The 20,919-nt window shown below is 41.4% G+C and overlaps 1 protein-coding gene across 14 annotated transcripts in view; it reads right to left on the bottom strand.

The window, feature by feature from the left end:
* The window catches only part of LOC111959085 (elastin), an 81,887-nt gene that overhangs the window by 13,997 nt on the left and 46,971 nt on the right, over nucleotides 1–20,919 (bottom strand). For 4 of the 14 annotated variants that reach the window (XM_070437438.1, XM_070437440.1, XM_070437451.1 and 1 more), the window contains 47 exons: nucleotides 20,144–20,188; nucleotides 19,858–19,944; nucleotides 19,716–19,763; nucleotides 16,613–16,675; nucleotides 16,401–16,511; nucleotides 14,960–15,007; nucleotides 14,768–14,857; nucleotides 14,590–14,646; nucleotides 14,401–14,469; nucleotides 13,643–13,678; nucleotides 13,458–13,550; nucleotides 13,275–13,310; nucleotides 12,794–12,883; nucleotides 12,576–12,611; nucleotides 12,347–12,433; nucleotides 12,195–12,230; nucleotides 12,038–12,079; nucleotides 10,779–10,811; nucleotides 10,536–10,589; nucleotides 10,226–10,258; nucleotides 10,047–10,130; nucleotides 9,808–9,846; nucleotides 9,626–9,712; nucleotides 9,467–9,502; nucleotides 9,251–9,376; nucleotides 9,063–9,158; nucleotides 8,945–8,980; nucleotides 8,733–8,846; nucleotides 8,482–8,628; nucleotides 8,308–8,379; nucleotides 8,006–8,050; nucleotides 7,831–7,866; nucleotides 7,623–7,733; nucleotides 7,423–7,488; nucleotides 7,162–7,224; nucleotides 6,893–6,928; nucleotides 6,677–6,778; nucleotides 6,384–6,524; nucleotides 6,183–6,278; nucleotides 6,009–6,041; nucleotides 5,664–5,819; nucleotides 4,143–4,193; nucleotides 3,118–3,138; nucleotides 2,869–2,895; nucleotides 2,555–2,578; nucleotides 1,981–2,028; nucleotides 230–259 (listed from right to left, as the gene is read on the bottom strand). In XM_070437438.1, coding sequence (XP_070293539.1) covers nucleotides 230–259; nucleotides 1,981–2,028; nucleotides 2,555–2,578; nucleotides 2,869–2,895; nucleotides 3,118–3,138; nucleotides 4,143–4,193; nucleotides 5,664–5,819; nucleotides 6,009–6,041; nucleotides 6,183–6,278; nucleotides 6,384–6,524; nucleotides 6,677–6,778; nucleotides 6,893–6,928; nucleotides 7,162–7,224; nucleotides 7,423–7,488; nucleotides 7,623–7,733; nucleotides 7,831–7,866; nucleotides 8,006–8,050; nucleotides 8,308–8,379; nucleotides 8,482–8,628; nucleotides 8,733–8,846; nucleotides 8,945–8,980; nucleotides 9,063–9,158; nucleotides 9,251–9,376; nucleotides 9,467–9,502; nucleotides 9,626–9,712; nucleotides 9,808–9,846; nucleotides 10,047–10,130; nucleotides 10,226–10,258; nucleotides 10,536–10,589; nucleotides 10,779–10,811; nucleotides 12,038–12,079; nucleotides 12,195–12,230; nucleotides 12,347–12,433; nucleotides 12,576–12,611; nucleotides 12,794–12,883; nucleotides 13,275–13,310; nucleotides 13,458–13,550; nucleotides 13,643–13,678; nucleotides 14,401–14,469; nucleotides 14,590–14,646; nucleotides 14,768–14,857; nucleotides 14,960–15,007; nucleotides 16,401–16,511; nucleotides 16,613–16,675; nucleotides 19,716–19,763; nucleotides 19,858–19,944; nucleotides 20,144–20,188 — 3,117 coding nt within the window. The remainder of the gene's footprint in view (nucleotides 1–229; nucleotides 260–1,980; nucleotides 2,029–2,554; nucleotides 2,579–2,868; nucleotides 2,896–3,117; nucleotides 3,139–4,142; nucleotides 4,194–5,663; nucleotides 5,820–6,008; nucleotides 6,042–6,182; nucleotides 6,279–6,383; nucleotides 6,525–6,676; nucleotides 6,779–6,892; nucleotides 6,929–7,161; nucleotides 7,225–7,422; nucleotides 7,489–7,622; nucleotides 7,734–7,830; nucleotides 7,867–8,005; nucleotides 8,051–8,307; nucleotides 8,380–8,481; nucleotides 8,629–8,732; nucleotides 8,847–8,944; nucleotides 8,981–9,062; nucleotides 9,159–9,250; nucleotides 9,377–9,466; nucleotides 9,503–9,625; nucleotides 9,713–9,807; nucleotides 9,847–10,046; nucleotides 10,131–10,225; nucleotides 10,259–10,535; nucleotides 10,590–10,778; nucleotides 10,812–12,037; nucleotides 12,080–12,194; nucleotides 12,231–12,346; nucleotides 12,434–12,575; nucleotides 12,612–12,793; nucleotides 12,884–13,274; nucleotides 13,311–13,457; nucleotides 13,551–13,642; nucleotides 13,679–14,400; nucleotides 14,470–14,589; nucleotides 14,647–14,767; nucleotides 14,858–14,959; nucleotides 15,008–16,400; nucleotides 16,512–16,612; nucleotides 16,676–19,715; nucleotides 19,764–19,857; nucleotides 19,945–20,143; nucleotides 20,189–20,919) is intronic. The other 10 variants (XM_070437442.1, XM_070437450.1, XM_070437466.1 and 7 more) reach the window with 8 other exon arrangements.

Genomic DNA, 20,919 nt, shown 5'->3' with positions numbered 1-20,919 from the left:
TTCTGCCTGTATAAAATACTGAATGGTGTAAGGATCTGTATTATCTGTATTATTTCCTGCAATATATGGATCAAGCCAAGGTCACATCTCAGTGAAGTCATACAGTAGTTTGAAATAAAAACAGAGATGTGTGTTTGTTTGTGTGTGTGTGTGTGTTTAAGCAGTGTGTGTGTCTGCTGCTAGTGCAGTGATAAGGTTGTGGTTTGCTCTTCTCCTCTCTCATACATACCCTGTCCATAACCACCATACGGGTATCCCCCTGAATCATGACGACAAAGAAAAGCAGCTTATTTCCTGACRTGATGACTTCATCACCAGGGGACGCCAATGAATGGCTCAGTCAAAGAATGTTAGTTAAGACAATAAATCAGAACATCCTAATGCAGATTCAGTCATGCAAGGCCTTTCAGGTTTAAGACTTCAGACATTCATTTTGCGCTCTCATCTAGTTTAAGATTTGTTGGCAGATGGGCCTTCATTTTATGTTGTAATCCAAATATGTATTTAAATGCTCAATAGAAATGGTTTACAAAAATATATACATGTAGGCCTGAATTGTTTTCTTTTTGCCTCTAGTGAAGGAGATACAGCTGAGACAGAGATAACATATTCAACACATTCACAGGAGTTCAGGCAGTTAAATTACTTTCAGATTGATGGTGCAGAACTGTCTCTGTCATCATGATGCAAATAGGTTCGCCCTAAAGCTTTACCTCATAAGGCATGGGTTTCAAAAAATGCACATAACAAACATACGGATGACTGCATCCACATGTCTAGATTCGGTCTATTCTTTAATATTACACGTCCCAACAGCACCTTATACGGCCTAGTACATCACTGGTGCCAAGCTTCCTGCCATCTAGGACCTCTATATCAGGCGGTGTCAGAGGAAGGCCCAAATAATTGCCAAAGACTCCAGCCACCCTAGTCATAGATTGTTCTCTCTGCTACAGCACGGCAAGCGGTACCGGAGCGCCAAGTCTAGGTCCAAAAGGCTTCTTAACAGCTTCTACCCCCAAGCCATAAGACTCCTGATCAGCTAATCAAATGGCTACCTGGACTATTTGCATTGTCCCCCCCCCCATTTTTACGCTGCTGCTACTCTCTGTTTATTATCCATGTATAGTCACTTTACCTCTACCTACATGTACATTTACCTCAATTACCTTGACTAACCGGTGTATATAGACTCGCTACTGTTATTTTATTGTTGCTCCTTAATTATTTGTTATTTTTCTATTTCTCTTATTTATTTTTTAAATTAATTTTTAATTAGATTTTTTACTTCAGTTTATTTTAGTAAATACTTTCTTAACACTTCCTGTATTTTTCTTAAAACTGCATTTTTGGTTAAGGGCTTGTAAGTAAACATGTCACTGTAAGGTTGTATACACCTGTGGTATTCGGCGCATGTGACAAATAACATTTGATTTGATTTGATTTATAAAGGCCCAAGACTACTAGCAAATATAACTGCACCTTTTACTATCATATACTGTTGACTTGTACTTATCTCTGTATATATTTAATCAATATGACTGTCTTGCAATGGCTAACACATTTTAGGTATGTCAACAAAAATTGTGGCCTGGGTCAGCATTATTTATATATGATATATTACCATGGAATAATTGGATGTTTTGGTGCATTAGACCAGAGAAAAGGGCTGATGCTGCTGTTCATTGTGTGTAAACAACTCCTGCTACTGACTTACTGTACGTAAAGAAGGTAATAACATCCTTATCTGACCAATAACTAAGCATATTATTCCGAATCGTGTGTATGAGGGTTGGTACATCACTACTACATGAATGTGCATAGGGGTTAATACATCTTATAAAGGCATGTAAAAGTGTTCAATCACATTATTGGATGGGTTATGGATCTGAGTTGATGGTATCAATTTGAAGTTGTAAACAACCATTGCTGTAATACTACTGCAATAATATAGTGTTAGTAGGGTTTCAGAATGCTTACCCGCACCAGGGGGTTTAGGAGCTTTGCCACCTGCTCCGACACCCACACCTGTAAATAATATAAAGCCTAGCGGTTAGAGCTTTGGGACAGAAACCGAAAGGTCGCTAGTTTGAATCCCCGAGACGACAATGTAAAACATCTGCCGATGTGCCCTTGAGCAAGACACTTAACCCTAATTGCTCCAGTGTCGCCGTTGATAATGGCTGACCATGGCATTGACCCCACTCTCCAAGGGTGTCTCAGGGGGAGTTGGGATATGCAAAAAACACATTTCCAATTCACACATGCCTATAATTCACATGTGAAATAGGACAAATATAAACACCCATCAAATTATTATTATTATTGTAATTTCATTTTGCAACTGGAAACAAACTACGTAACAGCATTGCCTGCAGGAGTTTGTCGCCACCATGTGGCCAAACAATGTCACATACTCTGCTCCTTATAGTCTCCACTATTGAGACACCTAACCTCCAGGCTGCTGTACTCCAGTAGCAACTACATGAGAAGTATTTGAAAGAAAAACAATACTATTTGAACCCAGGTCTGCTATGGTGGACACAACACTCACCAGGCTGAGCTGGGCCTGTACCAGCTGGAAACAAAGTGAAAAGTCTTTAACACACAGTTACAGAGGCATATCCGTTCTAAGTAATGATAAATCAAAACCCCTACTAATGTTTGACTGTACAGTAAATTCAAAAATAATCACAGGTCATGAACAATGAAGGTGAGCTGACAGTAAAGCCATCTAATATTGCTCTTCAAAGATAAGATAAGAAGAAAATATAAGAAAGTACAGAAAGTATGATAGGTACAAGTAGGACACCATTTTTATGCAGAAGGAATTTTATGTTGTCAGGAGAATCTATTTCAATTACTTACCACTAGGTTGAAGCACCCCAGCACCAACTGTGAAGGCAATCAGGTAAATTATTACCAGTTAGGTCATAATTATGACAGTTATAAAAGTTATTCCAAAATAGAATAACTTACCACTCAAAAAACTCAAATAAAATGTTCAGTGATTCTAATGACATATATTGCAAAACTATTGAATATAAAGTATAATTGATGTTGGCTTCATAAAAAAATACAACAACTGTTCTGCAGTGGTAATGGTCTAATACATACCTCCTGGTAATCCTGTGGCACCTGCAGCAAACCAACAGAAAGTTCATCAATGACGTGGTATACTAATACTATACATTTCCATAGAAATKAACAATAAAGTACTGTATCAAAGTCCGAGATGCAACCAGACAGAGAGAAAATCAAACAAAACGAAATACCGTAAAGTTACACAAATGTTAGTTTCTCTACTGTGAAGAACAAATCTAAAGCAGGGGCTCCAAAAAATATGTGCTGAAAGAATGACACAGTATTATGTACTTTTGTGTCTATTTTTCTCATATATATTTTTTTCGAACAATGTGGTATTTAGAATAGAGTACTGTAAGTAAACATCAGGTAATAGCAAGGATATGATCCCCTGCTGTAGAAGATAGAGGGAGATAGGACTTTAACTACCAAGGAGAAAGGGTGAGTGCATACAATACGTATCTACAGGGATATCAGGCACAATCTTCATCGGAGCAATCTTTATTGTGGAGGAAAAGCTTGTCACAATACAGTCTCATACCAGTAACATTAACAGTAACCAGTAACATTAAAGTATAAGTTAATCAAGTATTGACAAGTGTCAGATTAATTTTATTTGTTAAAAAGCAAGGGAGGGAGGAGAGAGCAGAAATGGGAGACATTTCAAGCGCAGCGAGCTGCAAAGTTAGTTGGGGGACARAGAGACGGAGCGTTTTAAGAGGACAAACTACGTCTAGAAAATACATTGGCAACACATTATTTTGTCAACACCCACATGAGCATTACTTTACATTCCTCTACATTTTTGTAGTTTTAGCAGGAGGCCAAAACACTACAATGTTTTCACAAAGGAATCTAACAGAATCAACCGCTAACAACTGTCATATGGATTGAATGTTTATCAAAAACCAATAAGTAATCGCATCAAATGTTATGAAATGCTTATGTAAGGAATTGTAAAGAACACATGTGTATACTACACTCTTCAAATGAAGTGTAACTATGTCTTTAGTCAGAAATGGTTTGATCATGCAAACACAGACAGCAGCAAGTCTTACTGGGCTCTGGCTCTGGGGCCTCTGTGGCCTGTGTGCCAATAGGTGTGGGATCTGCCAAAAGACAACAGGTTCCAGTTTCATCCATTGCAGTTGAAAAATATATAGGATAGGGGAAACTAGCATAGGGCAGAAGCCATTATGGGGATCCTTGGCACTGCCATGGCAGGAGGGGAGGGGATAAGCTCCGGCTCCAGGTGGTGAATTGGATCATACAATGACACTAAAGGGGACAGCACTAGCAGAACAGATATTAAGCTGTCTCTTGTTTGAGGGTTTTGGGAGAAGAGAGSGGGGCAAAGAGGTTTGGGGTTTGGGAAGAGATAAGGCAGGGACTGGCTTGCGCGATACTGACGTTGCTGTTTGATACACCTGCAGTGGAGCGCAGTTAGCCAGACAGCAGTGGTAGTGGTAGAGGAGGGGGGAGTTAGATAGGATGCTAAGCCTGTGTCTGTAGGCCGTTGATGTCCTGATGAGGCCTGCTGGAAAAGTCTGATGGGGCTTTGTCAGGTTATACACAGGTTATACAGTACATCAAACAAAAAGGAAAACTTGCATTATAATCCATCTCTATTATTGAATAAAAAATATATATTTATATGGCATCTATGGTACAGTAATTACTGCTTTTTTAACAGCTCTGTAAAATACAGTGTATATTTAAAATACAGTAACTCAGGGGTTCTCAAAAGGGGGTCTGAGGTACTGCAGGGGTCCACGGACAGATTATAATTATATATATTTTTTTACATATATATTTTYTATTCATATTATTAACAACAACAGATTAAACTAATTTTGGCCAAGGGATCCGTGGAATAAGTTTAGAAGGTGTAATACAATACAATAAAATGTAATATTATTAATCCACAATGTATGTTCTTAACCCTGGGCAACATGGGCATGTCAGGCTCACGTGGATATTGGTATCCACAGTACTCTGCCAATTACCAATCTTTTAACATTATACTTTTTGTATTCCCACCAAATTGTTTTAACATAACTGCACTGTAATTTAAGCTTTAAAACKGTAAAGTTTTCTCTCTGCCCATGACAAAATGTGTAGAATTGCAGGAAAATGTTCCTTCCCAGGGGCCGAGACTTGGTTMATYCGGCCATGCACTGCCAACGTCATAGTTTACTACAGTCCTTGTATGCTATTTTTAACTCAACTCGAGCTTCTTATTATGAGGGGGTCTCTGATGAAYTTTCTATCACAAAAAGGGTCCCTGAAAAGTTTGAGAACCGCTGCAGTAACTAACACTTACTCTGTAGCTTTTGATATACAGTATTTGCACTGATCAATGAGAAAACAGTYGAATTAAATCCAAAGTCTTGTTGAGCGCAAAACATGTGGTTCTACCTGTTATGGGTCATAGTGTCACATTAGGAACTTTGTGGATTTTCTTTAAACCCTTCATTTTGGACCTAGTTGTGTAGTACTAGGAATTATCCTGAAGGAACTATCTAGGCTAGGAAAAATAAACCTAGCAAGAATCAAAGGTGAAACTAGTATCCATTTACCTGGTTTGCCTGCGATAGGTATCCCTGTGCCCACTGGTAAGTCAGTGTGCTCAATGGCAGTTCCTCCAACACCACCACCCACGCCCACACCTGGACTTGGAGTCGCTGCTGGCGCTGGTACACCTTCTCCACCGATGCCCACTCCGTTTGGCTTACCTGTGGGCAGGTAAGAACATAGGTGAGGGTACAGTATAATCTCTTGAGCCATGGTGAAAATCTTGATTCAGCTAACAAGAGATAATAGGTACTGTACAGAGACCGCACAGAACAGACAAACAATATTGTTCTTCCACTGGTCTGCATTACCTAGACTAAAAGTTATGACAGAACAAGAGAGGCTCTTACCATATTTAGCAGMTKTGGCCGCGGGATCATATCCTGCAATCAGAAGCATCACGTCATTCATATTTTCACTGTATTTTGAATCACCTTGATATCTCACAGAAAGACAGACCAGACCGTGATACTGTTTGAGCTCTTTCTGATGTCTTTACTATTCACACACATCCTCTGACGTACCTTCAGCTCCTACTCCACCAGGTACTCCACCCTGTACTCCTCCTGCTCCTCCAAATCCTCCTGCTCCTAAGCCTGTTCCTACACCTCCTGGGACTCCTGTGTAGAGGTTCACAAGGAAATTATATGATTTCAAAACCAGAGATGTGAGCATGAATTCAACTGATGTACAAATTCTGATGTTGCTGTTTTGAGTGATCTTACCATATTTAGCAGCTTTGGCTGCAGCGGGATTATATCCACCAGCCCCAGTTACACCCCCTCCTCCTCCTCCTGGTAATCCTCCTCCTGGTAATCCTCCTGCTCCTCCAGCTCCTATGCCTGCTCCTGCACCTCCGGTGACTCCTGTGGTAAAGAAAACAATTGGATTTTTAATGAATATCCAACTTCAGAACTGCCAAAGATACAGTAGACTTGTCACACCACGACTTAAGATAGACGTAMATTCAACMAATGTACCAATAATGAATGWGATTGATTGTTTTGAGTGATCTTACCATATTTAGCAGCTTTGGCCGCAGCAGGGTTATATCCTCCAGCCCCTGGTACTCCWCCAAGTCCTCCAGCTCCTAGGCCTGCTCCTGCACCTCCTGGAACTCCTGTGGTGGAGGATCACAAGAAAATTATAGTTAGTTAARAGTAGACAGAAGTTTAAGTATGAATTTAACCAATGTACCAACTCTGATGTTGCTGTTTTGAGTGTTTTTTCTTACCATATTTAGCAGCTTTGGCCGCAGCAGGATTATGTCCTTGCATGCAAAAAGTTAATCAATTAAAGACATCATCCCTGATTTAKGAACTCACTAAAACAATTGGGGGGCGGTTACTAAAAAGCAAGCTCAATGGAGAATGTCCAATGAAACTGTTTTTTATTCCAGGATAAGTCTTCATCTCTGTCTAGGAAGCCACCCTTTACAGAGATCAACATAATGTGTAGCATATAGTACAGTACATTTACAGGGCAAATCCAAAACGGACTCACCTCCATATCCAGCCCCGGGTACCCCTCCTGCTCTCCCGGCCACGCCAGCTCCTCCTGGAACTCCTACAGATCAGGCTCAGGATGTTATTATTTGGTGGTTTAAACAACATGTAATATCTAATGGTTGCTTCTTTGAAACCCAGTGGGGGAAAAAATCAAATTTATTTAGGGGGTTTGGCACCACCGGCAGTATATCAATACAGTATATTAATACAACGGTTAGGCAGTACATTTTTCAAAATCCTGGAGAGGATAAAATACCATATTTAGCAGCTTTGGCAGCAGCGGCAGCCCCTCCTGCTGGTACCCCTCCATATCCTCCATAGCCTGCAATACAAAACAAATAGCAACGTTTATAAATGACCTCATAAATGGTTTGATAAGACAGACCAAAGCTCCCCAATCATAAACAACAGTATTAACTCTTCCAGATTACATTAGATTTCAACTTCTGTGCAAACCTCCATATCCTGGTCCAGCCCCAGTCCCTGGCCCTCCTCCTGCTCCTCCTATGCCGGCTCCTCCAGCTCCTAGGCCAGCTCCTCCAGCTCCTAGGCCAGCTCCTCCAGCTCCTAGGACCACAAGAAGAAAATTGTATTATTTTTTAAATAATGTCTCCATTCAGAACTGCCTAAGATACAGTATACTTGTTACTCTTCTTCTTCTTACCATATTTAGCAGCTTTGGCCGCAGCAGGATTATATCCTGAAATGTAAAAAAWKTATAAATTAAAAACATCACTCTTGCACCCCAAGCCTCATGATACAGTAGTATTACTAACACTAGTTTATGCTATCAATTCATGATATTACAGTATATCAAGTTGGCATCACTGGAAACGTACCTCCAGCTCCTGCCCCTCCTGCTGCCCCTCCATATCCCCCATAGCCTGTCAGTCAAAACATGGAACATCATCAACCTAGTAGCACTATAAGGCAATGTACCCCACTTTAGCTTAAAACCAAACCCTCCGCTCAAACACACTAACGCCACAGCTTAAACCTGTATATAAAGMCAACTCTACCCCTATGCAAAGTTTACAAACTACATATAGATGTATTGTACATAGGAACAAATACATATTGTATGTGTGAACACTGCTWTTACTTCCACTCCTCCCCCAGACCCTTCCTTTGGTATACGTACTCCCAGGCCTGGGATATCCTCCAGCAGGCACACCACCATATCCACCCCCTGGCCCACCAGCAGCCCCCTGACCTATAACACAGGAGAGGGCACGTCATGAGCAGACACACGGTAGTACTGTAAAACATTGACAGAAATGTCATTATGAATTCAACTGATGTACATTTTTCTTACCATATTTAGCAGCTTTGGCCGCAGCAGGATTATATCCTCCAGCCCCAGGGACAACCCCTGCTCCTCCTCCAGGTACTCCTCCCTGTATTCCTCCTGCTCCTCCAAGTCCTCCTGCTCCTAGGCCTGTTCCTACACCTCCTTGAACTCCTGTGTGTTCGCATGGAAATTATCTGATTTTAAAACCCGAAATGTCAGCATGAATTCAACCACTGTACCAACTCTGATGTTGCTGTTTTGAGTGATTGTTCTACCATATTTAGCAGCTTTGGCTGCAGCGGGATTATATCCTCCAGCCCCAGGTACACCCCCTCCTCCTCCTGGTACTCCTCCAGCTCCTAGGCCTGCTCCTGCACCTCCTGGAACTCCTATGGTGGATGCAGAAAGCAATAACGGACAAAATGTTTACAATAAATTCAACCAATGCACCAATGTTGATGTTGCAGTTCTGAGTGATGTTTCTTACCATATTTAGCAGCTTTGGCCGCAGCAGGGTTATATCCTGGTGAATAAATTCGAGTTAATAAATTAAAGATATCAGACTTGATTTTAATAGTTATAGCCCATTAACTATGATTAGGTACCTCCAGCCCCAGCCCCTCCTGCTCCTCCATATCCTCCTCCTCCTGCTCCTCCAAGTCCTCCAGCTCCTAGGCCTGCTCCTACACCTCCTGGAACTCCTGTTGTAGAGAAAAAGTATTGTATTTACAAGTCATGTATACCATAAACCAACACTGAATGAGACTAGCGTTGTTGTTTTGAGTAATATTACCATATTTAGCAGCTTTGGCTGCAGCGGGATTATATCCTAAAGCCCCAGGTACACCCCCTGCTCCTCCTCCAGGTACTCCTCCTGCTCCTCCAGCTCCTAGGCCTGCTCCTGCACCTCCGGTGACTCCTGAGGTAGAAAACATCAAGATTTTGTTGTTAAGTCATGGCTAACTTAACAATTGAAAAGATACAGTAGACTTGTCACTTTTCTTCTTACCATATTTAGCAGCTTTGGCAGCAGCAGGATTATACCCTACAAATAAATTAATTAATAGATTTAAAAAAATATTTTCAAAGTCACACTTTCCAAGCCACATAATGCAGTAGCATACAAAACAGTGTGAATGGATTGGAGAAGTCAAGCATCATGACTTACCTCCAGCCCCAGCTCCTCCTGCTGGTACCCCTCCTGTTCCTCCAAGACCTCCAGCTCCTAGGCCTGCCCATGCACCTCCTGGGACCCCTATGGTCGAGGAAAAAAACCGAACATTGGATTTTAAATTCAACTATTGTATCAACACTGAATGAGTCTGGCCTGATATGGAGTGATTTTCTTACCGTATTTAGCAGCTTTGGCAGCGGCAGCAGGATTGTATCCTGAAATACAAACAATGACAATAATTCAAAACATCACTCCTGACTTGGATAATATAACAAAACTGCATTTCCAGCCCCATATCCCGAAATGTAATAAGATCATGAGATATAAATATCACTTTAGATAATCCTGTTGCCAAGCACTGGTTTATACTATCGATTCATTACATTGTTATAAGCCTTAGACCATGATGAGATACCTCCAGCCCCAGCCCCTGGTACCCCTCCYCCTGCTCCTCCAAGTCCTCCAGCTCCTAGGCCYGCTCCCGCACCTCCTGGTACTCCTATGGTGGAGGGTCACAAGAAGAATATCAGCRTAAATTAAGCAATGTACCAACACTGAATGAGCCTGAAGTTGTTTAAAATGTAGTTTTCTTACCATATTTAGCAGCTTTGGTGGCAGGGTTGTATCCTAAAATAAGAAATTATTAAATTAACTTACATCATCCTTCCTGGCTTGAATAGCAAAATACAACTGCATTTCTAGCCCCATAAATTAGCAGCAGACAGCACAGAGTGACTGGAGGGTAGAAATGACTGTACATTTTAATGATTCAAATGAACTTGATCATGAACATTTGTCTTACCATGGATTTCTGAGTCTCCTCAAGTAGTAGTTTATGCTATGAATGAATTCATGAAATTGCTACAAGCGTAAGATACTATAGTGCAATAATTAGACAAGGTACCTCCAGCCCCTGGAAAAGCCCCTGCTCCCCCAAATCCAGCACTCCCTGGAACACCTATAGGGAGGGTAACATCCATACAGTATATTACACTATACAGTATGATCATTTCTATTATTAAAAAAGACTGGTGTGAGTTGGAGCTAGCTAAGCCAAAGAACGAAGCCCTTCAGTGATGGTGTGTTAACAGCATTGTAAAGGCTGTGGCCTGGGCAGCTTTGGGATGTTTTGGTTAGTTATCCTCACCGTAATAGGGAGGCCTGGCTCCCACTCCATAGCCTGTTCAGAGATGATGAAAATGGTGATGGTGTTAAAGATATCTGCTACATTGAGTTTAAAGCTGCAGTGCCAATCCAGGTTAGTGCACTTGATAGGAGTCAAGACAATACAGAATTATAATGCATGTACAAGGATGTCTACAGGCAAAATGCACTGGTTACCAACTCTCAGGTTGGGGTCTGCTTGAGCAAGGCACATCACCTTCATAACAGCTTAATGCAGAGCCCAGTAGCTGGGATAATGTACAGTGGGGTACATAATTGTTGGCACCCTTGATAAAGATGAGCAAAAAAGACTATTAAATAAATAATACAAATACTGAGCTATATTGTATGCTCCCAAAAAATTGTGGAATTATATTGATGTTAATACAATTGACAATTGCTCAGAGAAATAGATTTAGATAAAAAATGATTGGCACACCTGTTTTCAATACTCTAGCACCCTCTCCTTGCGAGGATAAAGACACAGAGTTTTATGAGATTGGAGAACATGTTGGGAGGGATCTTAGACTATTCCTCCAAACAGAACCTTTCCAGAACCTTGATGTCCTTTGTCTGTGGTTATGGACTGCGCTCTTCAATTTAAACCACAGGTATTCAATGGGGTTCGAATCCGGAGACTGAGATGGCTATTGCAAAATGCTGGTTATGTGGTAAATTATCAATTTCTTTGTGGATTTTGATTAGTGCTTTGGGTTATTGTCTAGCCAAAGATAGCCAAAGATCCACCATCCTATTTTACAGTAGGTATGAGGTACTTTTTTGCATATGCTTCTGTTTTCAATGCTAAACTCACCAGTGGTGTGCATGGCCAAAGAGCTCTATGTTCATGTCATCTGACCATAGCACCCATTCCAAGCCAAGTGCCAATGCTGTTGATCAAACTCCAGGTAGTGCTATAGTCATATGACATGAAAACAGAACTCTTTGGCCATGCACACCAGTGGTGGGTTTGGCATCGAAAAACGGAACTTAAGCTTGGCCGTAAGTGGATCTTCCATCAAGACAATAATCCTAAACAGACATCAACATCAACAAAGAAATGGTTAATTAATTGACCCCAAAATCAACATTTTGCCATGGCCATCTCAGTCTCATCTCAGTCTTTATCAAGGGTGTCAATAATTTTGGACCTGACTGTACTTTAGTTTAAGCTATAGCTAGGAAAACATACTGTAGTAGAGGTATGTAGTATTTTCCTCCATTCAGAGGTGTTTAGCCTACCTCCAGCTCCTCCTAACCCTGCGCCTGCTCCTCCTGGAACTCCTGTGGGGGAGGGTGACATGAAAACAAGGGTTGGTTAAAAGTGGACAGACATTTCAGCATGAGCTAAAACCAATGTACCAACTCTGATGTTGCTGTTCTGAGTGATGTTTCCTACCATATTTAGCGGCTTTGGCCGCAGCAGGATTATATCCTGAAATGTAAAACGTTAATTCATTAAAAAGGAAATTCCGCCAAGCCATTACAGTAGACATACAGTAGAGTCAAACTACATGACATCCTGCACCCCAATGGTGCTCCTTACTGTACCTCCAGCCCCAGCTCCTGGTACTCCTCCTACTCCTCCTGCAACTAATCCAGCACCTGGAAGACCGCCTGCACCTCCTCCTGGGAGTCCTGTGTAGAGAGACACAAGAAAACCATTGGATTTCAGAAGCATGTCTAAATTCAGATAGTTAACAGTGGAACTAAATGAGTTAACAGTATGAATTTAATCAATGTACCAATTCTGATGTTGCTGTTTTGAGTGATTATTTACCATATTTAGCTGCTTTGGCCACCGCGGGATTATATCCTAAAATGCAAAAAGTTAATCACTCGTGATTTTTATAGTCTAAAGATGATTAAAGATTTTTGCCAAATATAACCATCTAGTTTACAATATCATAACTGAATAAAGTCCTTAATCTACACAGTAAAGAGCAGCACCACTGAGATGAGATTAGTGATAAATGTGTAGTATACTTTTAGGCTCACCTCCAGCCCCAGGTACACCCCCCCCTCCCCCTCCTGGTACTCCGCCAAGTCCTCCAGCTCCTAGGCCTGCTCCTGCACCTCCTGGAACTCCTGTGTGGCAAGACAAGACAAGAACAGTTAGATAAAGGGATGATCTGCAGTTCAAACAATAACAAAGCAATCTCAAATTTATAGACAGCGCTACAGATGCAAGAATGACCATCCATGATATCAACATTATAGTTTTAACACTATTTTGAGGCTATGCAGTATTTGTTTACAAACAAAGGAGTTAAACACGTTTATTTTGGATTCTGATGGTACGACAGTTCAGCTAAACTAAGGAGGCATCTATACGTTATTTTCTTCAAGAATATGTGGGTATATACAGTATCATTAATTAATWAAAAAAATGTATGTAGCAACTGCTGTTTGCCCCTTTAAAGATGAACAGAAATAAAACATCTATGTACCACCTCTTGTTTTGAGAGATTTTTCATACCATATTTAGCAGCTTTGGCCGCAGCAGGGTTATATCCTGAAATGCAAAAGTTTATACATTAGAAACTCAGATTTTTATAGTCAAACTGCAATCACAAAAAAATGTGGCAGAATTCTGAACTAACTAAACTCACTGTAAGAGGTCTATCAGATTTTTAAGTTGTACAGTTACTTTCATATGTACCTCCAGCTCCTCCGGGTACCCCTCCAGGTACTCCTCCTGCTCCTCCTGCTACTGATCCAAGACCTGGGAYGCCCCCTGCACCTCCTGGGACTCCTATGGTGGAGGGTCACAAGAAAACGACTCACATTCAGTCTTGTCTTACTATCTAAAACTCTGATATTGCTGTTCTGAGTGATGTTTCTTACCATATTTAGCAGCTTTGGCTGCAGCAGGATTATATCCTGAAACGTAAAAAAATAAATAATCTGAAAATCTTTAGATATACTCTGTCAGTATAGACCACAAAAAGAGTGAAAAAGCTACGTATATGTTTCATTTGTATCCTCTGAATATCTAGTTGTCACGTTCCTGACCTGTTTTCTGTTAGTTTTGTATGTGTTAGTTGGTCAGGACGTGAGTGTGGGTGGGCATTTCTATGTTTTCTGTTTCTATGTTGGTTTAAAGGGTGACCTAATATGGCTCTCAATTAGAGGCAGGTGTTTTTCATTTCCTCTGATTGAGAGTCATATTAAGGTAGGTGTTTTCACACTGTTTGTTTGTGGGTGGTTGTCTCCTGTGTCTGTGTATATGTCTGCACCATACGGGACTGTTTCGTTCGTTTGTGTTGTAGTAAGTACTTGTTCGTTCGTTCTTCGTGTTTCATGTAAGTTCGTCGTTCTAAGTCTGTCTACTTTCGTTTTGTTATTTTGTATCGTTTCAAGTATAGTTCGTTTTGTTCTTGTAAATAAATCATTATGTATTCACAACCCGCTGCGCCTTGGTCGAATCACTACTCCTCCTCTTCGTATGAAGAGAGAGAGGAACACCGTTACACTAGTGGTAGTAATGTTGCTGTCCTGCAGTAACTGTAGCTGTAGCTCTAGTAGTTTTGTTTGGTGGTACTGTACAGGTACAGTAGTAGGTCAGAGATCTCTTTCTCACACTCTCTTTCTCTCTCTCTCACCTCCAGGGTAAGCTCCTCCCGCTCCAGGGTAGGCTCCACCTGCACCAGGCACACCACCCAAACCAGCACCTAGGGGTGGGTGAAGAGAGAGAGAGAGAGARAGARAGAGAGAGAGAGAGAGAGTAAACACCTCAAGAGTTAGTAGTTGAAGTAAAGACATTTCAGTAGCCCTGTGATAGCGATCATTACCATATTTAGCAGCTTTAGCTTGAGCCTGGGCCGGGTTAAGACCTCCTGTCCCCACACCTGCAGAGAGTGGGGGAACATAGACAGAGTTACAGGTCTCATTTCCAATTCATTTAAGTAATAGAGAGCTTTTAAAATATATTTTCACATATATTTGTGTAAGTGTTCTCCAAATCCCTACCAGTTCCAATGGGGTATCCAGGCTTGGATCCAGGACCTCCTTTTCCCCCAGGAAGGCCTGCTCCACCACCACCACCAAAGCCCCCATATCCTGAAACAAGTGGAGAGAACCATCTACCATCTACACACATACAATTACACATACATGCAGGCACAATACTTAAAACATTTACATTTGAAAAACTTTCTGTACCAAATGGAAGTTTGCCTCCAGCTCCTCCAGCTTTCGCTCCATAGCCACCTGTGGAAACCATGGTGACAAATAAATGGAATAGAGTAAAGGTTTCGAATATCCACTAGCACACTGTCAGAAAATCAATTACTACTTCAATGTTTTTGAACGGTCTTTGTTTTAAGTTATTGATTTATTGCTGATTTATTCATTCCAGATCCATCCAAATACATAAAACCACACAATTACACTCTATTCTATTCAGCAGTAAATGTTAATACATCTAATGTAGAGGGTTAGTAGTTCTACATCATTGTTAAGGTTTGAGCCCAGTAGGTCATAGCTGAAGCAGTTTGGGTTTTTGCATGTGTAAACACAGCTACATTTGTTTCTCATCAAACCGGTGTTGATTTGATTCAGAGATATGACCTAGCCTGCTACAAACATCGAGAAACATTCTGAAAACGAAGCTACGGAACAGACAAGGAGGATTTGTCAGTCCACTCAGATCTTATTTGTCAGTGACTACAGATCTGTGAGGAGGCCAAAGGAGAGCTCTAACCTACTGTATGCTTTTGGCTGCATGACACTCTTCCCTGTGAGGGACCGCATACAGTAAATAGCTAACTAAGACCATGTGTCTTAACACACATCATATTAACTGACATTGATTGAAGTGGTGGTCCCTTACAGGGAATGGGTGTGAAGCAGCTAACTTACATACAATACATGACAGGAGCAATCACAGTTTTAGTGGGTTAAGGTTCGGAGGTATTGCACTTTTCAGATTCTCGAAGCGTCTTAGAGGGGAAGGTGGTAGATGTATCGTTCTGATTTTGAGGTCTTCCTAGAACGTGATGATGTGACTGCAACAACACAGTTTTGAAGAGGAAAGAAAACACCCTTGTTCCAAAGTCAGGACCTGGGCCTCAGAAAGAGAACAAATCGATTCTCAGCAGCCAATTCACAATGATAAAGCCACCATACATAACCTGAGGCCTAGGAGGGGGGTAGACATAGAACCGCTCGTGACCATGGCTGCTCATGTGACCGTAACCGTATATGGGGCTGTGCATGTGGCCATAATAGGGGTGATGGGGATAAGACACTCTGTGCACTAGAGGGAAAGGAACTGCAACGCACGGTCAACAGTGTGTCAACTTAATTTATAATGACTGCAAACATCTGACATATAACATCCATTAAACACTGGGATGATTGACGTTTAAGGACAATAGTCATAGTTGTTTTTAAGTAACTAATGGAGGATTGCCACCTCCAGTTTACCTGCACACGCCAAATGACAATACACTTGTTTTAACACTAGCTATGTGTCCATTTCTATAGATTCCAAGATGTCAATGCAAAGACTGGAAAATGTAGCTTCATTATCAACATTTTACCTGTGAATTAATAGTAGAAAATATATCATTAGCAGTCATTCAATTGTCCGATGACATACCTTGTGTTTTGGGTGTTTTGAGTGGGTATCCATGGAATACTCCTGGCTGCATTGGGCCTCCRTAACCAACACGACCTGAGCCTCCTGGTCCCTGTTGTCCTCCACCTGGCACTGTAGAGGACAAATCATATCAGGCAGACAAACAGACAGGCTAGACATGAAAACAATGTGATCTGTAGATGCATGCTACAGGTATCCCAATCAAATGTTACATGATTTGGGATTGAGTCCGTTCCCAGTGGCCACACCGGGCAGCACTCCACGACCACCAAACCCTGCAGACATGAAGAGGAGGGGATCAGAGAATTAGCTAGTGAATGGATTAAGGTTGAATGGCGGGAACACGGTTACTGAGATTAACCGGGATTTACCGCCTAAAACCACTCCCTTTTCCCGGGATAAATAACTGTGAGAAACTGGTCAATTATAATACATTATTTATGTGAACAGCATGGTGTGAAATGGCGTTAAATGATATGTGATGTCTAAATATGGCTTCCCTGCGGCCTCTGCATGATGATTCAACACTCAGGGTGGGGACAGACAGCCCATCTCAGTATGAAGCGCAGTTCACAATGCATGTAGACCTACTTATCATCTCATCATGGTAACTTTTTTTCTTGTGACAGGTAGGCCTACATTTGGTGCAGCATAGCCTATGCTACAGTAATATAAATACCAAATGCACATCTAATTTACGCATCTCCATCTGGCTTTCAGGGATCACCTTGTTTTTTAATTGTAAAGATTATTATTATTATTTTAGTTGCAGATGCAGAGTTTTAAAACAGAATATCATTTGAATATCGTTGCTTTAAATCAGGGCATGTGCGAGCACTCGCTTGCAGTTTTTCTCTCTTTCTCTCGCCATCAACTCCATTCAAAGCGCATCCAAAATAAACTATCCTGTTCTAGATCGATATATAGCCCTATATAAAGATGTCCTAGCCTACCTCTTTCAGGTAATAAATTCAATGCAGTATTAGCCTTATATTTAGCTAATTAATGATGGGTTATGCATAATAAGCTTCTAATTTATAGCCTCCGTCTCTTGCGCAATACGCACGCAGCTTTGCTCCGCTGGCCTCTCCTTAAAAAACGCTCCCTAGCACTTGGAGTTCCATGCAGGATAAGCTAAACTACAATAGCTTGCTGGACATAATAAAAAAAAAAAAATTATACCACTAGACTATTTGAAGAGGGACACAAGCTCTTTTTTGCTGAATGTTAAATACAGCAGCCAGTAGAACTCACGGGTAGTTTGAAAGGAGAGCGAATGCACTATGGCGGTAGGCTTTAGCAGTTACTTATTCAGACTCATAACCATTCAATCTTTGTGAAGCGAATTGAAAGCCTTCTGCATCTAATTCTAGTCCTATATTATTTCAAAGTTAAAATCAAATTCTCTAGCCTATTCTTGTAACTTTGTAGGCTACGTGTGCTGCACCAGAATCACATGTTCTCTTCTGCTTTATCATGGTTTATATAATACAATACAGTACAGTAATACAGTTCACACTAAAAAATATTATTCTACTGGAGCTAGTTTCATTTATTTACTCAAGAGAGCATATACATACAGTGCATTCGGAAAGTATTCAGACCCCTTCACTTCCCCCCCCCACATTTTGTTCCATTACAGCCTTATTCTAAAATGTATTAAATTGTTTTTTAATTCCTCAATCGACACACAATACCCCATAATAACAAAGCAAAAACAGGTTTTTAGAAATAAAAAAACAAACAGAAATATCACATTTACGTAATTGTTCAGACCCTTTTATCAGTACTTTGTTAAAGTACCTTTGGAAGCAATTACAGCCATGAGTCTTCTTGGATATGACACTACAAGCTTGGCACACCTGAATTTGGGGAGTTTCTCCCATTCTTCTCTGCAGATCCTCTCAAGCGCTGTCAGGTTGGATGGGGAGCATCACTGCACAGTTATTTTCAGGTCTCCAGAGATGTTCGATCAGGTTCAAGTCCGGGCTGGTTGGGCCACTCAAGGACATTCAGAGACTTGTCCCGAAGCCACTCCTGTGTTGTCTTGGCTGTGTGATTAGGGCCGTTGTCCTGTTGGAAGGTGAACCTTCACCCCAGTCTGAGGTCCTGAGCGCTCTGGAGCAGGTTTTCATCAAGGATCTCTCTGTTCTTTGCTCCGTTCATATTACCCTCAATCCTGACTATTCTCCCAGTCCCTGCCGCTGAAAAACATCCCCACAGCATGATGCTGCCACCACCATGCTTCACCATAGGGATGGTGCCAGGTTTCCTCCAGAAATGAAACTTCGCATTCAGGCCAAAGAGTTCTTGGTTTCATCCAATCAGAGAATCTTGTTTCTCATGGTCTGAGAGTTCTTAAGGTGCCTTTTGGCAAACTCCAAGCGGGCTGTCATGTGCCTTTTACTGTGGAGTGGCTTCCGTCTGGCCACTCTACCATAAATGCCTGATTGGTGGAGTGRTGCAGAGATTGGTTGTCATTCGTGAAAGTTCTCCCATCTCCACAGAAGAACTCTGGAGCTCTGTCAGAGGGACAATCGGGTTCTTGGTCACCTCCCTGACCAAGGCCCTTCTCCCCTGATTGCTCAGTTTGGCCGGGCGGCCAGCTCTAGGAAGAGTCTTGGTGGTTCCAAACTTCTTCCATTTAAGAATGATGGAGGCCCCTGTGTTCTTGGGGACCTTCAATGCTGCAGAATTTTTTGGATACTCTTCCCCAGATCTGTGCCTTGATACAATCCTGTCTCGGAGCTCTACGGACAATTCCTTCGACCTCATCGCTTGGTTTTTGCTCTGACATGCACTGTCAACTGTTGGACGTTATATAGACAGGTGTGTGCCTTTCCAAATCATGTCCAATCAATTGAATTTACCACAGGTGGACTCCAATCAAGTTGCAGAAACATCTCAAGGATGATCAATGGAAATTTTGAGTCTCATAGCAAAGGGTCTGTATACTTATGTAAAAAAAAAATTAAATTGTTTTCACTTTGTCATTATGGGGTATTGATTAAATAAATGTTTTTCCTAGTCAATGTTAGAATAAGGTAGTAATGTATTTTTTTTTTTAGAAAAAGTCAAGGGGTCTGAATACTTTCCGAATGCACTGTAGCTAGCTACATCTATGGGATTTTTGGTGCTTGGGCTCATTACATGTATTTAATATATGGTTCATCAGGCTCAGGTAGCATCAGGCTAGAATTYTTTGTAAAATATTCAACCCTAGAGGGGAGGGTATGGTGAAACACTCTGTTTGATATATATTGTGATTCATGTGGGTTTGATCTGTGGACTTTCAGAAGAATATAAGAGACACACCTTGTCCTGGCACCTGGCCACCTTGGTAAAGTCCAGGCACCCCCACACCTGCAAAGACCAATAAAATCAATGATTTTATACTGGATTCAATGGCCTTCATCGGATATTGTACACATGCATAGTCACATAAACCCACGCTCACCTGGCACTCCTCCTTTTGGAGGCTTTCCTTTTCCGGCACCAGGTCCCAGCCCACCTCCAGGTAGTCCAGTCTGAGGAATAACAGGTGCTGAAAGAGACACATGGGAGAGACATTACATACTGTAGTTACAACTACTCATATACCAGTGAGTCCCCTGTCAGTATTGTGAATCAGCATAGGTACATTAAACATCTAGAGGATAATGATAAAACATTGAATATTGTCAAGATAAAAAAGTAGGACTGGATGGCGTGATTTGAGCTTTGTGTGTGTGTGTGTGTCTTACCTCCTGCAGGCACTGCAGCTCCTGTTCCTGCGCCTCCAGGTCCCCCTGAGTTTGTCATCATCATCATCATCATCATCATCATCATCATCATCATCATCATCATCATTAACACCACAGTGATCAAAGAATGTGGACAATGCTAATCTTTATCCAGAGTTGTTTTGAGAGGCAGAGGTTCTATGGTACTCTAGTCTGTATAAAGTCTATGTTGGGAATAGGGTGCCATTTGGGACACAGGACACAATAATGCATGGCATTCATCTTGCCTCATCAAATGCTTTCTTTTTTTGGCTCTTTGGTTATCCCCTACGCAGGAAATGAGCTGTCAGCTCTGGCTCTTGGGGGCTTGGCAGTCGGATGAAAAGTTTTCATTTATTTATTTAACCTTCTCTTTCTATCTTAAAATCCACCAATCCTTCTCTCTAAGGAACAGACATTACGCAGTGCCTTTAGTATGTGGTGCACGAATGAGGAGATTCAGAGAAACAAGGGAAGGCTGGCAACAGAAAGAATGGAGAGGAATGCTGCTGTTCTGTTCTATCTGAAAGGGGTTTGGATGAAATGGGATTATTTTGTTGGAATACCATGGAAAGACTCAAGATAGGGTTGAGGAGCATTGCACAAGAGCAATATCGGCCTGTGACTGAGGGCCTTGTCGACTGCCAACCAATATTTAAGTGCAGGCTCTTTTCCATAATGCTAAGCCATGATACCCTTCATTGAACATTTACACACATACTCCAAAACAATGTAGTTCAGGCAATATTGTTGCTTAA

Source organism: Salvelinus sp. IW2-2015, linkage group LG4p (genome assembly GCF_002910315.2).
Source record: "Salvelinus sp. IW2-2015 linkage group LG4p, ASM291031v2, whole genome shotgun sequence".
Lineage (NCBI taxonomy): Eukaryota > Metazoa > Chordata > Actinopteri > Salmoniformes > Salmonidae > Salvelinus > Salvelinus sp. IW2-2015.
This window is presented reverse-complemented; position numbering and strand designations above follow the sequence as displayed.